The sequence below is a fragment of the Molothrus ater genome, chromosome 17 (assembly GCF_012460135.2).
Source record: "Molothrus ater isolate BHLD 08-10-18 breed brown headed cowbird chromosome 17, BPBGC_Mater_1.1, whole genome shotgun sequence".
Classification (NCBI taxonomy): domain Eukaryota; kingdom Metazoa; phylum Chordata; class Aves; order Passeriformes; family Icteridae; genus Molothrus; species Molothrus ater.
Window position 1 is genome coordinate 6851057 of NC_050494.2, and position 16194 is coordinate 6867250.

The 16194-nt window shown below is 39.0% G+C and overlaps 2 protein-coding genes across 7 annotated transcripts in view; one reads left to right on the forward strand and one right to left on the reverse strand.

Moving 5' to 3' along the window:
• Nucleotides 1–1628, forward strand: part of EYA2 (EYA transcriptional coactivator and phosphatase 2) — an 87556-nt gene extending 85928 nt beyond the window's left edge. Inside the window, exon 16 of the mRNA XM_036396000.2 lies at nt 743–1628. Coding sequence (XP_036251893.1) covers nt 743–823 — 81 coding nt within the window. The 3' untranslated portion in view covers nt 824–1628. The remainder of the gene's footprint in view (nt 1–742) is intronic.
• A 1943-nt stretch (nt 1629–3571) lies between these two features.
• ZMYND8 (zinc finger MYND-type containing 8) overlaps nt 3572–16194 on the reverse strand; it is a 48951-nt gene continuing 36328 nt past the window's right edge. For 5 of the 6 annotated variants that reach the window (XM_036395439.1, XM_036395444.2, XM_036395440.2 and 2 more), the window contains exons 14-21: nt 15254–15757; nt 14071–14442; nt 12322–12512; nt 11698–11778; nt 10617–10695; nt 9853–10092; nt 9544–9701; nt 3572–9236 (exon numbers count right to left, since the gene is read on the reverse strand). In XM_036395439.1, the coding sequence (XP_036251332.1) occupies nt 9222–9236; nt 9544–9701; nt 9853–10092; nt 10617–10695; nt 11698–11778; nt 12322–12512; nt 14071–14442; nt 15254–15757 (1640 nt within the window). In that variant the 3' untranslated portion in view covers nt 3572–9221. The remainder of the gene's footprint in view (nt 9237–9543; nt 9702–9852; nt 10093–10616; nt 10696–11697; nt 11779–12321; nt 12513–14070; nt 14443–15253; nt 15758–16194) is intronic. The other variant, XM_054516633.1, reaches the window with a different exon arrangement.

Below are 16194 nucleotides of genomic sequence, written 5' to 3' on the forward strand. Positions count from 1 at the left end.
ATGAGTGATAAATCTGTAACTGCTGAACAACAGGAGTGGCTGGGAGGCCAAGTTTTCTTTTGGTTTAAGAAAGAAAAACATAATTTAATGGAAGGGGTTTAATAGAAACTGGGGGAGGGGGAAGGAAACAACTTTTCCGCTTAAAGTGAAATTGCAGAGCAGTGGATTTCAGTCTCTTTAGCTGTCTTGGTTTGCTTTGTTCCTACATTTATAGAAAATGCAGTATGACCTACTGTTCCAGTTAATTGGGAAAGCGAATTGTTAGCAAGCATTTTGATTGTGTGGTATTTTATCCCTTTATTTACATTTTTATACATTTTAATAACTTCCTTTTCCAATAGATTGATTTAATTCACTTGTCTGTGGATCACTGATAACAGCGTCCACTACTGATATTCACTTAAAACTGTTTCTAGTAACACTGCAATTCTAGAAACATTCCTAATTAATTTGGGGGGGGTAAGGAAATAGGAGCAAAGTTTAGCATCCAGGCCCACATCCTCCATCACCTGTGAAGCAGGATACTCCTCAGTTGTGGAGGATGTGTCTTCCTGTGTGCACAGATCAACAGAGACACTTCCACTTTGTCCCTTCCTCCCTCCCTAAGACGAGCCTCCTTCCCTCTGGCACTGTGACAAGTACAAAACTCTGTTCCTGAGGGTACAAGCTAAGGAAGTTGTTTTGATCTCAGTATTATACAAAAACAGGAACAAAACCCTGCACTCTTTTGGTTTCACTCTAGCACAACATGCCCTTCTGGAGAATCTCCTGTCACGCTGACCTGGAAGCTCTTCGGCACGCCTTGGAACTTGAATATTTGTAGCAGATCCCAACATCTGAGCACTGGGAGGGCTTCACTCAGACTCTTACATCGGTTCCAGCTATTTCTCATGGTTTTCTTAGTAAAAAAAAAAAATCCCACAGCAACTGCAGTTTTTCTTTTTTTTGAAGGGGAACCCTTTCAGTGGAAGCCTTTAAGAACTTGCAGCCAAAGAATATTGTCTCAAGTCCTCCTTCCTTTGGACAGAGGAAAATGCTCCTGATCAGTCCCTGGGATGCTGCAGTTGCTGGCTGAGGTGGAGGCACAGAGCTCTGATGGCCCTTTTGCCATCAGCAAGGCAAATGCTACAAGTCTGGGTCTCCCTGTCAGCATCCTTGGTTTTCAAAGGGGAAGAGGACACAGCAAGGAGTCTCTGCACGATCCATCACATCACACAGGACCTTCTGAAAATAGGAGTGAAACTGTTGATTTTTTTTGTTGTTGTTTTGTTTCCTTTTTTTGTATTTTTTTAATTTATGAACTAATCTCATTACTCTGGTATTAAGCTCTGTACCTGTTTTTCATCTGGCTTTTGGGGGTTGGGAGGGGTGGGGAAAGTCTTACTGTTCTAAATTAATAGTTCATTTCTCCAGAACAAACTCTGGGGAGAATCATATTGTGTACATGAGTAGAAAGGACACATGGTACTGCTGGTAAGAACTGTGGCTGTGGTTTTGAACCTCACCAAGAGGGTACATGGACTGTGCCTGTGCCTACACGGTGCCTTATGCTGCCTTCTTGGGGCTGAGGATGGGGAAAAGTACCTTGTGACGAGTGAAAGGCATTAAATAAAAACATGTTTACATTTTGGGGGACTGGAGTACCTGCCTTCTCTCCCAGCACTCTTGGGTCTAAAGGTGGAATGTGTACTCCCCGTTTCAAGGCTGGCCTGGTAATGTTGCTGTCAAAATATTTAAATTCTCTGGGCCTGGGTGGATCTCTAGTTTGAAAATGGCTGATTGTCCCTTGCTGTGGCAGCAGGTAAGGTGAGAAGGATCAAAGCCTCTCTGGAAGGAGGGCTTAGAGATGCAGCAAATGCTGCAGCCCTCACCTCTCAAAGGCTTACACAAACTTGAGGGATACTCCTAAGCTCTAAAAACATTTAGGGAAAACAGTGCTGGATCTGAGAGGGGATTTTCTGCCAAGCTAAAGCAGAAAATCTGAAATTAATCCAAGGCAGCAGCTGTGACACATCGTGAGCGTGAGCAAACCCAGCCTCTCCATACACACTGTGGGGGCATTTGCAAGGAGCTGCTCTCTGGCCTCAGCACAACTCCATGCAAAATGTCACTTTTCTAGCACAGGCATTGCAGGTCTCAGGGCTTGCTGAGAAGGATTTTTTCCTCAAGGTTTCCCTGCTGTAAGAATGGTTTCCTTCACTTGTGATATAACTTCCTATTTGTGACAGAGTCAGTGGAGAATTGACTAATGTTTACAGGGTAAGTGCTCTGGTAAATAAACTTCTGAAATAATAAAAAATGTCAGGGATTGCAGAGTCCCAGAGCACAGCTTCAGCTTTTAAGCCCCCATCCATCAGCTAATTGATCTTCCTTGAAATTCCAAATTTAACACCTGACTTAATCTAGTCAATTGTCTGAGCAGTGATTCTGGGTTTTTTCTTAAAGATTCTTGGAAGATTTTACTTTCAGAATATATTTCAAGGTTTGAAAGCTCTTGGTGTTGTTGCTGACTTTCTTAGCAGAGCTTTGGGTGGGACACACCAAGAGTCAGAACACATCTGTGACACAGGTGTCACCACTTCCTTCCAGTCACCATGGCACATTCATCTCTCAGTCCAGCAAGAGTATCAGGATTTACTGTCCAGGGAATTTATCATGGACAGAAGAGGGGATCTACAGCAGTTTTGTACTTAGGCACATGCAGAAGACCTGGAAACATGCACAGACACATGTACAGGTCTTGCTCAGTTCCTTCACCTGTAGTTTTTATGTATTTCTACATTTTCTACATACTTTACTAGGATTTGGTCACCTGTTATTTTAAGGAAAGAAAACATTTCTTCTGTAGAAAAAAACAATGCTCATTAATAAAAAAAAAAACCCTCCACAGGCTGGAACAGGTGTCAGAAAGCCAGTGGGGTTTCCTACAATTTGTACATCACTTTTTCCTCTAACACAGGGCCTTGTTTCAGCATCCAAGGTCCATGGGGAAGGCCAAACCTCATTTCAGGCTTTCAAGTTCTTATGCATTTCTGTAAACAGTAGCACTGGGAACACGAACTGTGATTGCTTTACAAATGCCCAGAACAAGGTAACTGCAGGAGCAGGAACTTCAGACAATATTCATGGATTTTACAATGCTTAATAAGCTCCTGTTTCTTTTTACTTATGACACACACAGAGAAGTCTTGTCCAATTCATGCTCTCTTGAGGGGCTGCAGTTGCACTCAGAGGCCCCATTTCTACTCACAAATACCCTTAACACTGACATGTATCTGTCCAACCCCAATCCAACCACTGAGTAAATGATACACAACATAAATTGGACAGGCTTGGATCCAAAGGTCCCACACTTCTGAGACAGAAGATGCCAACATGGGTGAAATTACCTGTGCTCTGGAGACTGTGCAGAAATGAACCTTCCTCCAGATTGAACCAAAACTGGAAATCCAGGAACACAGAACTTTTTTCTAAAACAGTTTAATAAAAAAATTGTGACGTTTCTTGAAAAATTGGGAGAAACCCAAAGCATATTGTGTGTGTCACCTGTCTTAGTCACAAAGAAACACAATTGTCAAAAAAGATATTTAAGTTTAATACAAATTTTATACAAAGAAAATGTGAAAAAATACTTCCATATGCTAAAAGCAATTATGCTTCACAAATAAGGCCAGCTAGGCTAGTTTTGACACAACTGCAATTAATGAATATTCTGTTCTCACTTTTTTTTTTTTTATTCTAATACTTTTTTCCCTCTAATCTGGGTACTAGCTGGAGACTGTACAAACCGCATTCTTATATAAACAATGGGAGAAATCAACATGACTAAAATGTACAACAGGATGTACTGGAATGATATCATACAGTTAATTTTCTCATATACATACATCACCTTTGCTTTGTTCAATGCTTTCGTTTTACACAACATACAAAATGGGACTACAGCCTCAGTGTAACAGACAGCATCTCCAGGGGGTGCTTCCTCTCATACTGCACTGCTTCATGCTTACAGAAAAACATAAATTCCATCATATAAATAATACATGCTCTGGCCCAGCATCAAAAGTCCTTTGCCCATGTTTCATGTTTTTCTCCACACCTAGTTCTTCTTCCAAGTCCTTTGGGAGGATTTTTAAAAAATAAGAAAACTGTGAAGCATAGCAACAAACTTTCCTCAATCTTTGATATCAGTAATCAGAAATCCTGCTACAACCAGCTGCTATTACACTTTGCAAATTTTCTGATCTTAGACTGAATGAAATTTTAAAATAATTTTAACCTGTAAACATTAAGATTTGTTGTCAGCCTGGTCATTGTGAAAAACAGTTTACATTTTTATGGATTTCAGGTCCATAATTTGCCTAATAGAGTTAGTTGAAAAGATATATCCTTCATCACTTGGTTGTTCAGAAAAATTCCACAAGAGTTTCAAAGTGCAGAAATTTTTTTCACTCCAAATGCAAGAAGTTGTTCAGATTTTCTGTATCAGATTATTTGATGCAGTTTCCCAAGACCAGTTCTCAGCATTAGGTTGTGGTAAGGCTCTTTTAAACCTTCCTTTTCCAACTTCAAACACTCTTTATAAGTTAAAGTCAATACAAATATAAAAAGGAGATGGTACTCTAATGACATCCACAAATTGTACATTATTTACAAAAGAAGCATAGATTTAATATGGATCTTACCTGTCCTTAGCTTTTCTAAGCCAGCACTAATGCTTTACATTAATGTAGTGTAATTAATGCTTTGTACACATACACAAAGCTAAAGTCTGAACCTCTGAGGTTAATCCAAAAAACTGTGTTTATATGTCACATTTCTATTAGATTTTTTTATTCCAACAATTGTATGAACTTCTTGTTAGCAGTTAGACTCTTCGTACTTGGACTGGCATTGTGGTCTGAACATACTGAACTCCAGTTCTCATTGCCACTGTCCCAGCAGAAGGACTTACCACTACAGGAATGGTCTGTGGATTAAAACCAAGAGAAACAGATTGTTATGTTAAAGGTCACATAAACATGACCACAGAAATAGTGATTTGTTTTCCAGGGGAAATCCAGAACAAGTTCCAATTTTGTGCAAGAACTAATAATACCTTTATTACCACAGTATTACCTCATTCCAGGGGAGGAGTAGTGCATTACTTCCCTATAGCCAAGAGTTTCTGTGTTCTCATCACTGCTCTAGAATTACAGGGACAGGAGGTGCTATAGGGGCTGCACACACTGCCTGTGCTTGGAGGGTGAGGGTTTCAGAGTTACATCCAGTTATGTATTTTCTGCAAACTAATACGTGGGAAGAGGAAAAAGGGCTAAGAAAATCCTTTGTCATTTGAAAAAGTTCTGACAAATCAAACTGGAGTACAAAAATACCCTTGTTTATAAGTATATTCTCGTTACACGTTACTTAAATCTTTTTCCCCAAAAGGAACTTTCCCCCATGCATTCAGTCTACACAGAAGAGAACAAAGAACATCCATTTGAACAAAAAAAAGTACTTAAGTTAACTTCTGCACAAATCAATAGCAAAAACATCAGCATTACTGGGAACTGTCTTACACACCCTGTAAAAATATTAATATAGAATAAACTTTACACTTCCATCATACTGATCATGATTTATACATCTCAACAAATGGAGTTTCAGGACATCTCTATAGGTGGTAATTGATTCTACAGATGCAGAGACAAAGGCACAAGAATGTTAAACAATCTGGTCAAGGTCACATCACTCTGGAGATCTGTAAGAGGATTTATTGAACCTAAAGTCTGTATCTTAACCTTCCTCCAAAAACGTGAGAAAGTCTAGAAATGTCTCTACCGTACAAACTGCAAAGTGTGTTCCGACACAATTCCAGTGATGCACAACTGGTGATCAGACAAACGCATCCATTTCAGCTCACAACATCTTGTGGAAGAAACGGGGAGTGAGATTTTGAGGAACCTGAAAGGGATGCACAGATCTTCCCCCAATGGTAGTGTGACATTCCAGAGAGGACATGGAAGAACAAACACAAGTTCACTGAAGCCCAATGTTTCCCCACACTGATTCAAGAAACCACATGAGTGTCTTAATGATATTCCACAAAGACTCTGAGTATCCCTGCTGAGATGGATTACAGCTCCTTTGTGACTGAGTCTGTGCCTTCCAGAAGCCTACTCATTCCATTCCCTGGAATGCAAAGAAGATGGGTTCATATTTTTACATTATTTTAACTGCAGGAAGAATAAAAAACAAACATGGGACCAATTTGCTAAATAAATTCAAAATTACTGCCATTTTGTAATGATTTCAGACGTGTTTACAAGGTTCAGTGGAAATGGTACCCAGAAGATACAATGGAAGTTGTTTCTAGTTGGACACAAAGTGCAAACTGAATTCTAAAGAAGCCATTATGTAAGTCACTGTCAGTACTAGAGGTGGGGAAATTAAGGTTGCCACAGTTGCCTTTTAAATATACACACTTACACACATGGAATTAATTAATTAATTTCAGTTCTTAGCACGATCAGAATATGGAATGTGCGAGACTCCTTAAATGTGTTAAGATCATTCCCTGAGAGGTAAATTTTCCACCTCTGCCAGTTTTACACATATGTACATTTTGCATACATATTAAACATGCACTAAGGTTTAAAATTATTTAAATTGCACGTGCAGTCATTAGAATACAGAGGTGTCTGTAGCTGTGCAAGACTAATGCAAATGTGTACAAAGTTATAAACATGCACAAATAAAGTTGGAAACCTTTCACACCTTCCAATTCTGCTTTACATAACTCAATACACTTTGTGTTACAGAAAACAGATGAGGGTAACTGCCATTTTTCTGATTACACAAAACCACCGTAGGATCTTACAACCTCGCAGCTATTCACAAAAGAAGCCTGATGTCTTAGAAGTCTGCTATTGGATTTTAAAACACATACAAAACCTTATTGTTAATGGTAGTTCAGTCCAAGCAACTCAGGGCCAATGCTGCAACGGTGCACAGTGGTCTCAGGTGAGACCAAGTGGAATTGAAATGCTGTGAGGAATGTGGGAAGTCTGCATCCCCACCAAGAGCTGTGTTTGTGTGGAATCTGATGGTTGTAAAGCACTGTTTGTGCATGAGCGTGTATCCACCAACACACACCCAGGTGTGTCCTGCAGCTGGGGTGTGCACAGGGAAAGAGAGACACAGAGGAACGTCTACAGCACATCAGGCCTCACAGTCACAGTGTGGGTAAGCTACACTGGTAAATCAGATGGTTTACAACAGTGTTTTAAGTCAGAAATGAAGTTACCCACACATGGGCTTCCCTGCTGAACCCAGCAGAGGCAGAGCACGTGCCGTGACCAGGGCAGCATCAGCTCAGTAGCTGGCTCTGACATGAGCACTGCAGAGCACCAACAGCTGAAACAATGGGCTAATATGGTGTACAAAATACAAAAATCCAACTCACTTTTGTCCCATCTACTGTGACTGACACTAGGGAATTCGGATGTCCTTGGTTAAGCCTTTGATGGAAAAAACCCAGGTCTGATTCCAATGCGATTTCTCGTTTCATAATGCTAATGTGCAAGACTGCATGGGAGAGACACTGCTGACAAATGCATATTCTTTTTCACAGATACTGAGATGTCACAGGAGTATCAAGCATAGCTCAGAAATAATTAAATCTCTAAATCTCTTTAGGATACCATAGACAAAACGATATTTAAAAGATATTTTAAATGAATTCTATATATTTACATTGATGTTGTGGTCAAGTATATACATGAAACAGACCAGTAATGTGAAATGGCCTCTGCCTGTCCTCAGTGCCTTTGCCAGACTTAAAGATTTCTAAATCTTGCAATCACAAATGGAATGAAAGGGTGGAATGTTGCACAGCAAAATAAAGCATTTTGCACTGCAAGTTGAGACTATACCAGTGAATTCATCTCTTGATACAACAGCAGACGGAGACAACCCCCCAGAGATACTGAGCAATTTTAATGCCAGGAACAGCATTGCTGCAGACTTTAAATGATGATGCTGTACTTACAATTGTGGGTTGAGTAGTTGGAATATAGGTGGTGGTCTGCGGTACCTGGACCAGTTTTATAGGCTGGGTGCTTGTCACACCTGTTGCTATCTGCAGAGACAGCACAGGCAACCTCAGTAGAAGCCTCAGCTTGTACATAAATTCCACCTAGTTGTTACATTATTATTGTTATGATATGCAATTTATGTTGGATGTTTTCTTTGTGTTAAAATTTGCATCATAATGAATTCACAGGTTACTTCTTTGTTAATAAAACAAAATTCAAATTATGAACATGATCAATGTATACAGCATGATGTTTCAGGTAGAGCATCTATAAAAAAGCAATTCCATATCTGTGTAACTGGAATATTCCCTGGCAGGTTTTAGGTCTCACATTCCCTACTTCCCCAGTAATACAAAGCTTGTGCTGCCATAACAATGCATACAAACATTAACTGAGTGAGCCAGAGTTTAACCAACTTCATCAAAACATTTAAGTGAAACAGCACCTCCTTTTCCCCCCTTCAAATCTGTTCCCCAAGTTACTCCCTTAGATGACATTTCAAGCCCAGAGATCTAACACCAGACAGTAGCAAAAGTGTCAAGAAATGAACACAGCTCTCTAAATTACTATGCTTCCCAATTCTACAGGACTATCTCGATGAGACATCATGCTGGAATCACAATACTACAAAATTAGTTTGCTTTTAATATTTTAAAATACAACAAGGCTCCTACTGACGTGGAGGATCATGTGTAAGGGTGTGAAGGATCAGCCCCATCCCCCCCCCACTAAAATTTTTCATTTAATAAATCTTGCAAGGGCAGAAAAAAACTGATGCCAAAATTGCTAATAGTCAAGCCCTACCTATAAAGCAGAATCTTCTCTATAAACATTTTCTATATATGCAATGTTAAGTCCCTTTTTTTTAGAGCATTTGCTCATCCTTGCCTACTGAAAACTATCAGAGTAGATGCTATGGAGGATTTCAAAACTGCTCCGTTAACCGTAGATCCAGGTGAAGTGTTGTATCAGTGTTATGGAACATTGTGGTACCCTAATGGCAGTCTGTGGTGAGAAAGTAAGTTGGTTTGAATGCAGGTCTTGAGCTTGGCCTCTGAACCCCCAGGCAAGAAGGGCTTGGAAGTGCTGCAGTCAGTATTGCTTATCAGAAGGCAACTTGTATCGAAAGATCCAGACCAGAAGCTACATTGATGGGTCCTGGAGAGAGAGAGAGAAAGAGGTCCAGTCCTCCTTGGCTGGAAGGATCAGTCAAGCCAACACAAGGCTTTTTTTGGGAATTAGTGAAAGGGAAAGGGTGTTCCCAAAGGGCAGAATGAGGTTTTTTTACAAAATGAAGAACAAAAACCACAACTCTCTATCACTCCCCAAAACGTACTCCTTGAAATATACAAACGGTTATAAATTCCTGGCTTATCCAGGGAAGCCTTTAGGGATAGGTTTCAGAGAAATCTTACACATTATTTTTTGATTGAACATTATCATTGTTTGAAGTGATGATACTCACTGTAACACTCTCTTTGCTTTTATCAGCTGAACCTTCCTTTTCCTTAGGAGTGCTGGCTGTTTCTGTGGGTGTAGACTGCACACTTGAACTGGGCTGGGATGATTTATTTAGTGTTTCTGTGCTAATTTCAGTATCTGTTTCTTGCTGTGTCGCAGTAGCTAAAATCAAGGGAAAAAGAGAATGAGGCCACTACTCAAAAGGAGCCAGTCCACAGTCCCTCCTCAGAGTCACATCTGCACATGAAGAACTGAGTCACTGTGATCCATCCACCCACCCAAACCCCCCCAGCTGTGTAAGAGGCACCATTACCTGACTGTGTGCAAGATTTCATATGCTCAGGCCAGTGAGCTTGTTGGCAGGGGTAGTCACAGTAGCTGGTATTCCAACAGCAATAAAAGATGGCCTCTTTCTTGCAGTTGGCACACCATTGCTTCTTCTTGGTCTCATCCACTGCTTGTTGCTTTTCCAGTTCCAGCTGCTTCTTCACCTCAGCAATCAAACGATCCCGTTCCTGTTCCAGGCTCTGACGCATTTCAGCCATTGTCAGTTCTACTCAAAATCCAGAGAAAGGTGGGTTTGCATTTTCCACTCCCCAACAGCAAGGAGCAACACAGTAATATTCATAAGTTTAAAGACAACATGAAATTAAAGCTAGCAGTCAAGGTAGTCCCTGAGTTTGGGCATCTGTTTCATACCTACTCAACAAATGCAAGTTTTCCATCTTTTCTTATTGTGGCACCATGATTTTTAACCACTGCCTTCCATTTGTTTAACACTTTACTTCTAGATGTCCCACAAAGAACCAGAATACAGCATAAGCACAAAAAGAACTTATGCAGCTGCTGCTAATGTGCTTTGTTTTTGCAAGCCCAAACTTTTGTTCTGCTCCAAATTCAGGAAATACAGAGGATTCCATCTCTTCTCTCATTTGTTCATCAGATCTTAGTTTCTTTACAAAGCAAAATGTGTTAGTTCCAAGAGGGCCAATGTGATGAAGGTAACACATACTATAAGCATTTCCATTTTCTATGTAGGACAATACCTGACACTGTTTTGGACTGTCATTTTCATACCTAGATTATGTTTCATTTCTGAAAGTTCCTGTTGATGTAACCACTGAAGTTTTTCTATCTCAATCCTCAAACGCCGAATCTAAATATTAAAAATTTAATAGTTAGTAATAACAAACAGGGCATGGTGTGTAATGCATTATGATTACATAAAAAAACATGTCCAAAGCAATGTTTACATCAAGGTTCCTTCATATTAACATGAGGAAAAGACAATATTAAACCCCAAACCAAAGTGTGAAGTATTCAAAATATCTGTCTGCTGGATTTGCTCACCATAAAGAGCACAGGACTCTTTGAAGACAAAAAACTTCTGTTAAACTTACATTAACTTCTGTTAAACTTGATTTCTCTAAAACTGACACATCTCAAATTTCTGACTGGAATCAAGAATGTATTCCTCAGTGCTGTTTGCATTTATTAGCATGACATTTCATGTCTTTTATTTTAACTAGATGAGGCTTAGAAAAGCAAGATTATCAATTCACTGTGGATCAGGAATACAAACATCTTTGCTCAAAACTGACTTCCTTATTTTGGTTAAAGCAGGTAAACAAATTGTCACACTTTGAGCTTTATTTGTTCCCATTTATTCTTAATTTGCACTGCTTAATCTGCTTTTCAAGATTAAAAAAACCCCTTAGAACATACTAAGTCCTACCCTTAGGGAATATCAAAAGCAATGTATAGCATTTCATTAAAAATGCAAAGTGTTTCAAAGTATTTCAAAGAAGTATTAAAAACTATGGTTGTAATAAACTTCTGCACTACACAGTTTACAAATAATTTATTTTCAAAAAAAAAAACAACTTCATTTCCAATTTTTACAAAGGTAGCAAATTCTTGACAGAAGATTGAAGAACCTGGGTTTGATGCTTAATGCTTATCTTACAGAGCCCACCTGGTATTTTTCCACCATTCTAATCATTACTTCTAAAACAGCACAGAAATTACTTATCTCTTGACAATCTCCATATATGAAACTTTGTAGATACAGTTATGTAGCACATTTAAATATACATAAAAATACTAATTTGCATTTTTCAAACTTAAAATGGAAGGGGTTTTTTAATCTTACACTAACCTCAGCTATTGTACTTCCAGTAGTATTTTTTGAAAGATCATTATATATTTCAGTCATTGTTCCTTTGATGGCATCCATCATCTAAAAGACAAAAAGAAGAGAAAATAATTCCTTGGTATATATTTTTAATAGATTTTCACTTTCATTTTCTTTCAACTTCTCTACTGGGAACCTATATTGCTACCCTTCTCTCTCTCTCTAAATATATGATATTTACTTGGTTCTACTTATTTAGAAGGTAGAGCACAAGAATTTTGATCAGGACTGATTTTTAAGTGTCCTGAACAGGTGAACTGCTTGACCTTCTACTTTTCTAAGAAACTGCTATTGATATAATTTATAAACAAAAAATATATAACCATGAATTTGGGGAAGAAACTCCATGCAAAAATATATAGTATTCATTGATTTTTTTAATCTAAGTATCTAAAAGAGTATGGAAAGCTCACATCCCTTCCCTCACTGTCACTATGATGAGACCACCCCTTCTCTTTAACAATTTAGCATCTCTTTAATGTGTGAACACACATTGACCCACCTGATGAAACTACAGGGTGTTTTAAAAGAGAGGTACAACTTGAAAAGAAAGGTACAACTTCATTAAAACCTTCCTCCAGAACTTACTTTGCTGGTGTATTTAGCAATATCTGCAGCCACATCAGCTGAAGCTGTTGCAATTGGCAAGTCTGTGCTGAGTGAAGAAGAAAGTGTGCTTGCAGATCCAGAGCTGGTAACCATGGAAATGGGCTGAGTGCTTGTGACCAGGGTTATAGTGGATGTGGAAGTGCTCTGGGTGATCTCTTTTTGCTGCACAGCTAAGAAAAGAGAACATTGAGGGGATCAGTCACACAAGGAATTATGAAAACAACAGGCAAACTTTCTACCTTCAATATCTAACTAAACTGTGTGCATGTAGCCATTTCAAATTTGTATTATTTATACAATGGTGCCATCTAATGATTAATTACACAGTACTCAGACACTGAACTTGTACATAAGTGTAAGGCTTAGAGGTAATGAAGTAAATATAACTTTGAAACTTATCATTTTAGACTGGCCAGAGCAGAAGTCTCTCTCAGTTCTAATGACTCAGCTGCTGGAGTATTGTTAAAATGGTGGTTTTTTAAGAATAAAACTTTTCAAGCTATTTTTACTGATTCATATTATAAAATATGTCTTCATTGCCAATATCCTCAGTGGTGGAATAACCAAAATAAACAATTTATTCATCTTTATGTGCTATATTTTTCTTTATGCCAAATCAGTATATAAGAAATCTATAGATTTTATAGCTTTCACATGATAGATTTCCAGAGTATAATATTTCAGATGGAACATTGCCATGATGTGCTCAATACTAAACAATACTGAGGAAACAAACTCATGGGCTGAACACAAAGTTTAGCCCCTACTATTAAGGTATGTATTAAAGTACGATTCTATTTAAAGTTTAGCATTTAACTTCTCCAATTTTCACATTTATTTTTCCTCACTCCATATTTCTGTATCAATTTGTGCAGTCTAAAAGCAGAAAGATGCCACTTCCTCAACACTGCTTAAATGACAGGAACAAAAGCAGTTTGGGCCCAGAGAAATGAGCCTCTGTAAATGTCTGTATGTGAACCATCACCAAACCTCTCTCCTCTACAAGACCACCTGTGTGCCAGTGGTGTCAGTAGAGTGGAGAATGTCTCCTCATCAGGCACAGCAGTAAACATTTCAGTTTATTAACTTGAAATGACAAATGAAGCTGATTTACATAAAGTTGCTGTTAAGTGAAGGGAAGCATCAGCAGCACAGGTTTGTGTTACCCTGTGCCAGCTATTGGTGAAGGCTCCAGCAAAGGGATGGTGAGAAAACAGTTGTGAAAACATTCTGAAATGCCAGGGCTGTTTGCTCAGTAAACTAGCATCAAAGTCTTGTTAAACAACAGGGATTTCAAAGACAAATCCTGGAGCCTGGGTAATTTCACTGTTGTCAAATTATACTCTGAAAAACCCTTCAGATCTGTCACATAAAACTGGAAGTTATTTGTAGATACTGAGGTGACACTGGTAAACATGCAAGTGGAATAGTTAATGGTTTTAGCATATGATCCAGAAAATTATTCCGTTCACCCTTCCAAGTCTGTTATGGCTATGTAAAGCAAAAATATTTACACAGACACACAGTTTTTTTGTCATTAAAATAAGAAGACATGACTCTAAATAGACACCAGAAAGAGCAAGTATAGTGAGTAACTTATCAGAGTAGAAGCACACTTTGAGATTTTGTTTATACAGCAGAACTCTTGGCTGGGCCCTCCTGGAGCACAGGGATCACTACTGGGGAGTTATGGGACCACAGGCACATTTGAGTTAGAGAAGTGTGTACCTTTAACTGCTTGTCTTGTCTGGTATCTTGTCCCCTGAGAGGACTGAGGCTGCTGTGACTGAGACTGCTGGCTCTGCTGCTGCTGCTGCCTCTGTACCTTCTGCATGTGCCACTTCTGAGAAGATGTCTGGAATTTGTTTGAAGAATTCCACACCACCCTCTGCACAGCAGGGGCAGTTTCCTTGGGCAGCAGAGGCCTCTGCTTTTTCACAGGGCTCCCTGTGGCAGCAGAGGGAGCACTGACAGTAGAAGCAGCACTGGTGGTTGCTGTCACACCAGCTGGGGGGGTCTGTGATGCAGAGCGGGTGAGCACTGGAGTTTCTGGTAGAGGCTGGGTGCTTGCACTGGAGGAAGGTGGAGTTTTACCTACAACTAAACAAAACAAAATGTTATGCCTGCTTTTCACCAACACATCTGATTTGTAATTTTCCATCTAGTTTTTGGAACTAGTATATATATATATACACCTTCCAGTCTGCTTTGAATTGTTTTCCTCAAAATCAATAATCAATCATAATCAATATTCTACAAGTAAAGTCATTTCAGTCTAGTGGAAACTGGTGGCAATTCAGATGCATCAGTGGCTAAGCAAAATAAGAAGTACAAAACCAAGAAAAACCAGCTTGACCTCATTCAAAAGATATGTGAGAGGTTAGCACTTGTTAGGGTGTTTCTGCCTTACCACTTTCACCTGTCATCCCAATTTCTTTCAGGAGAAAAAACATTCTAAAGGATTAATGTCTGAGCACTAACTGAAGGAACTATAAACTTTCTAAACAACAGTGCACTGACATTGTCAACCAAATTCAGATGACACCACGTTGGGCAGGAGTGCTGATCTGCTCAAGGGCAGGAAGGCTCTACAAAGATCTTGACAGATTGAATCAGTGGGCTGGCACAACTTAATCAGGTTCAGTAAGGCCAAGTGCTGGGTCCTGCCCAGCAAAAATTATGGATATTCATAGTTCCACTCTGCCAAAAGGAAACAGTAAAACTAATTTTGTTTAAACCAGAAACTACAACGGGCACTGAAAACTTTTTCATAGTCACAAAGGATGAACAAACACTCCTAAAAATATCTGTATTAAAACAATTTTTATCTTAATGCAAAAATAAAGGTGGCAATTCTACCTTTGGTAAGAACAGAACAGAGGGTAAACAAAAGGAAATAATTTCATCCTACCATCTTGTTTAGGAGAAGATTCTTTAGATTCTTTCTTGTTTTTCCTTCCTTCACGGGCACAATGATCATCTCCTAGATCGATGACAAGTTCACTCTCAGAATCAGAGTCCAGTCCTAGATGCACAGTTGGAGAGTCTGTTTCATCTTTCCCTTTCAGCTTTTCTTTTGCAGGATGCTGTAAACTCTTTCCCTTTTCAGAAAATTCTTTTTCAGTATCTGAAACAGCCTTTTCCTTGACCTGTTCTTCTGTTTTCTCCACTTCTGGACTTGTGCTTTTAAGTTCCTCCTTGTCTTCATTCTGTGCTGGAGGCTTGGGTTTTTTTTTCAAGCTCAATGATTCTTTGTCACTTCTTGCACCTTCCTTGTCCTCCCCATCCTCTTGATCATTCTTTGATTTCTGATCCTCATCGCTATATTCACTGTCACTGGTATCAGACTTTTCAGAATCTTCAGAGTCACTGTGTTCTACAGCAGTATAAACAGCTTCAGATATTTCATTTATTCCTAATTGTGGGAAGGAAAGTACATTCCATGCTGACATCAGACTGACTGACATTACCAAGAAAATACTCTCTATATACTGGAACAAAGTGTACACATACCATTACCTTAGCTATCAGTCCTTTAGCTACAAAGCTTAGTGCCCTATCCCAGCACCATAATGTATAAGAATGAACTACTACATACTCCAATAAATATTTTTATTTCATTCAATGGCCCTCCTTTCACTGCTTTTTCCCACTACCTGCAAGGTCTATTGTTCAATTCAGGGTCCAATGTAGACAAATACAAAAACGAATTTTTTTTATCCACAAGATAAAAATCCTTAAAAATCAGCAACACTATTCACCTGATTATATTTAGTTACTTACATTCATTATACTTTGTGCAACTGACAGAATTTAGGCAGAATTCTCCAATTTTTCAACATGCAAAGCAGT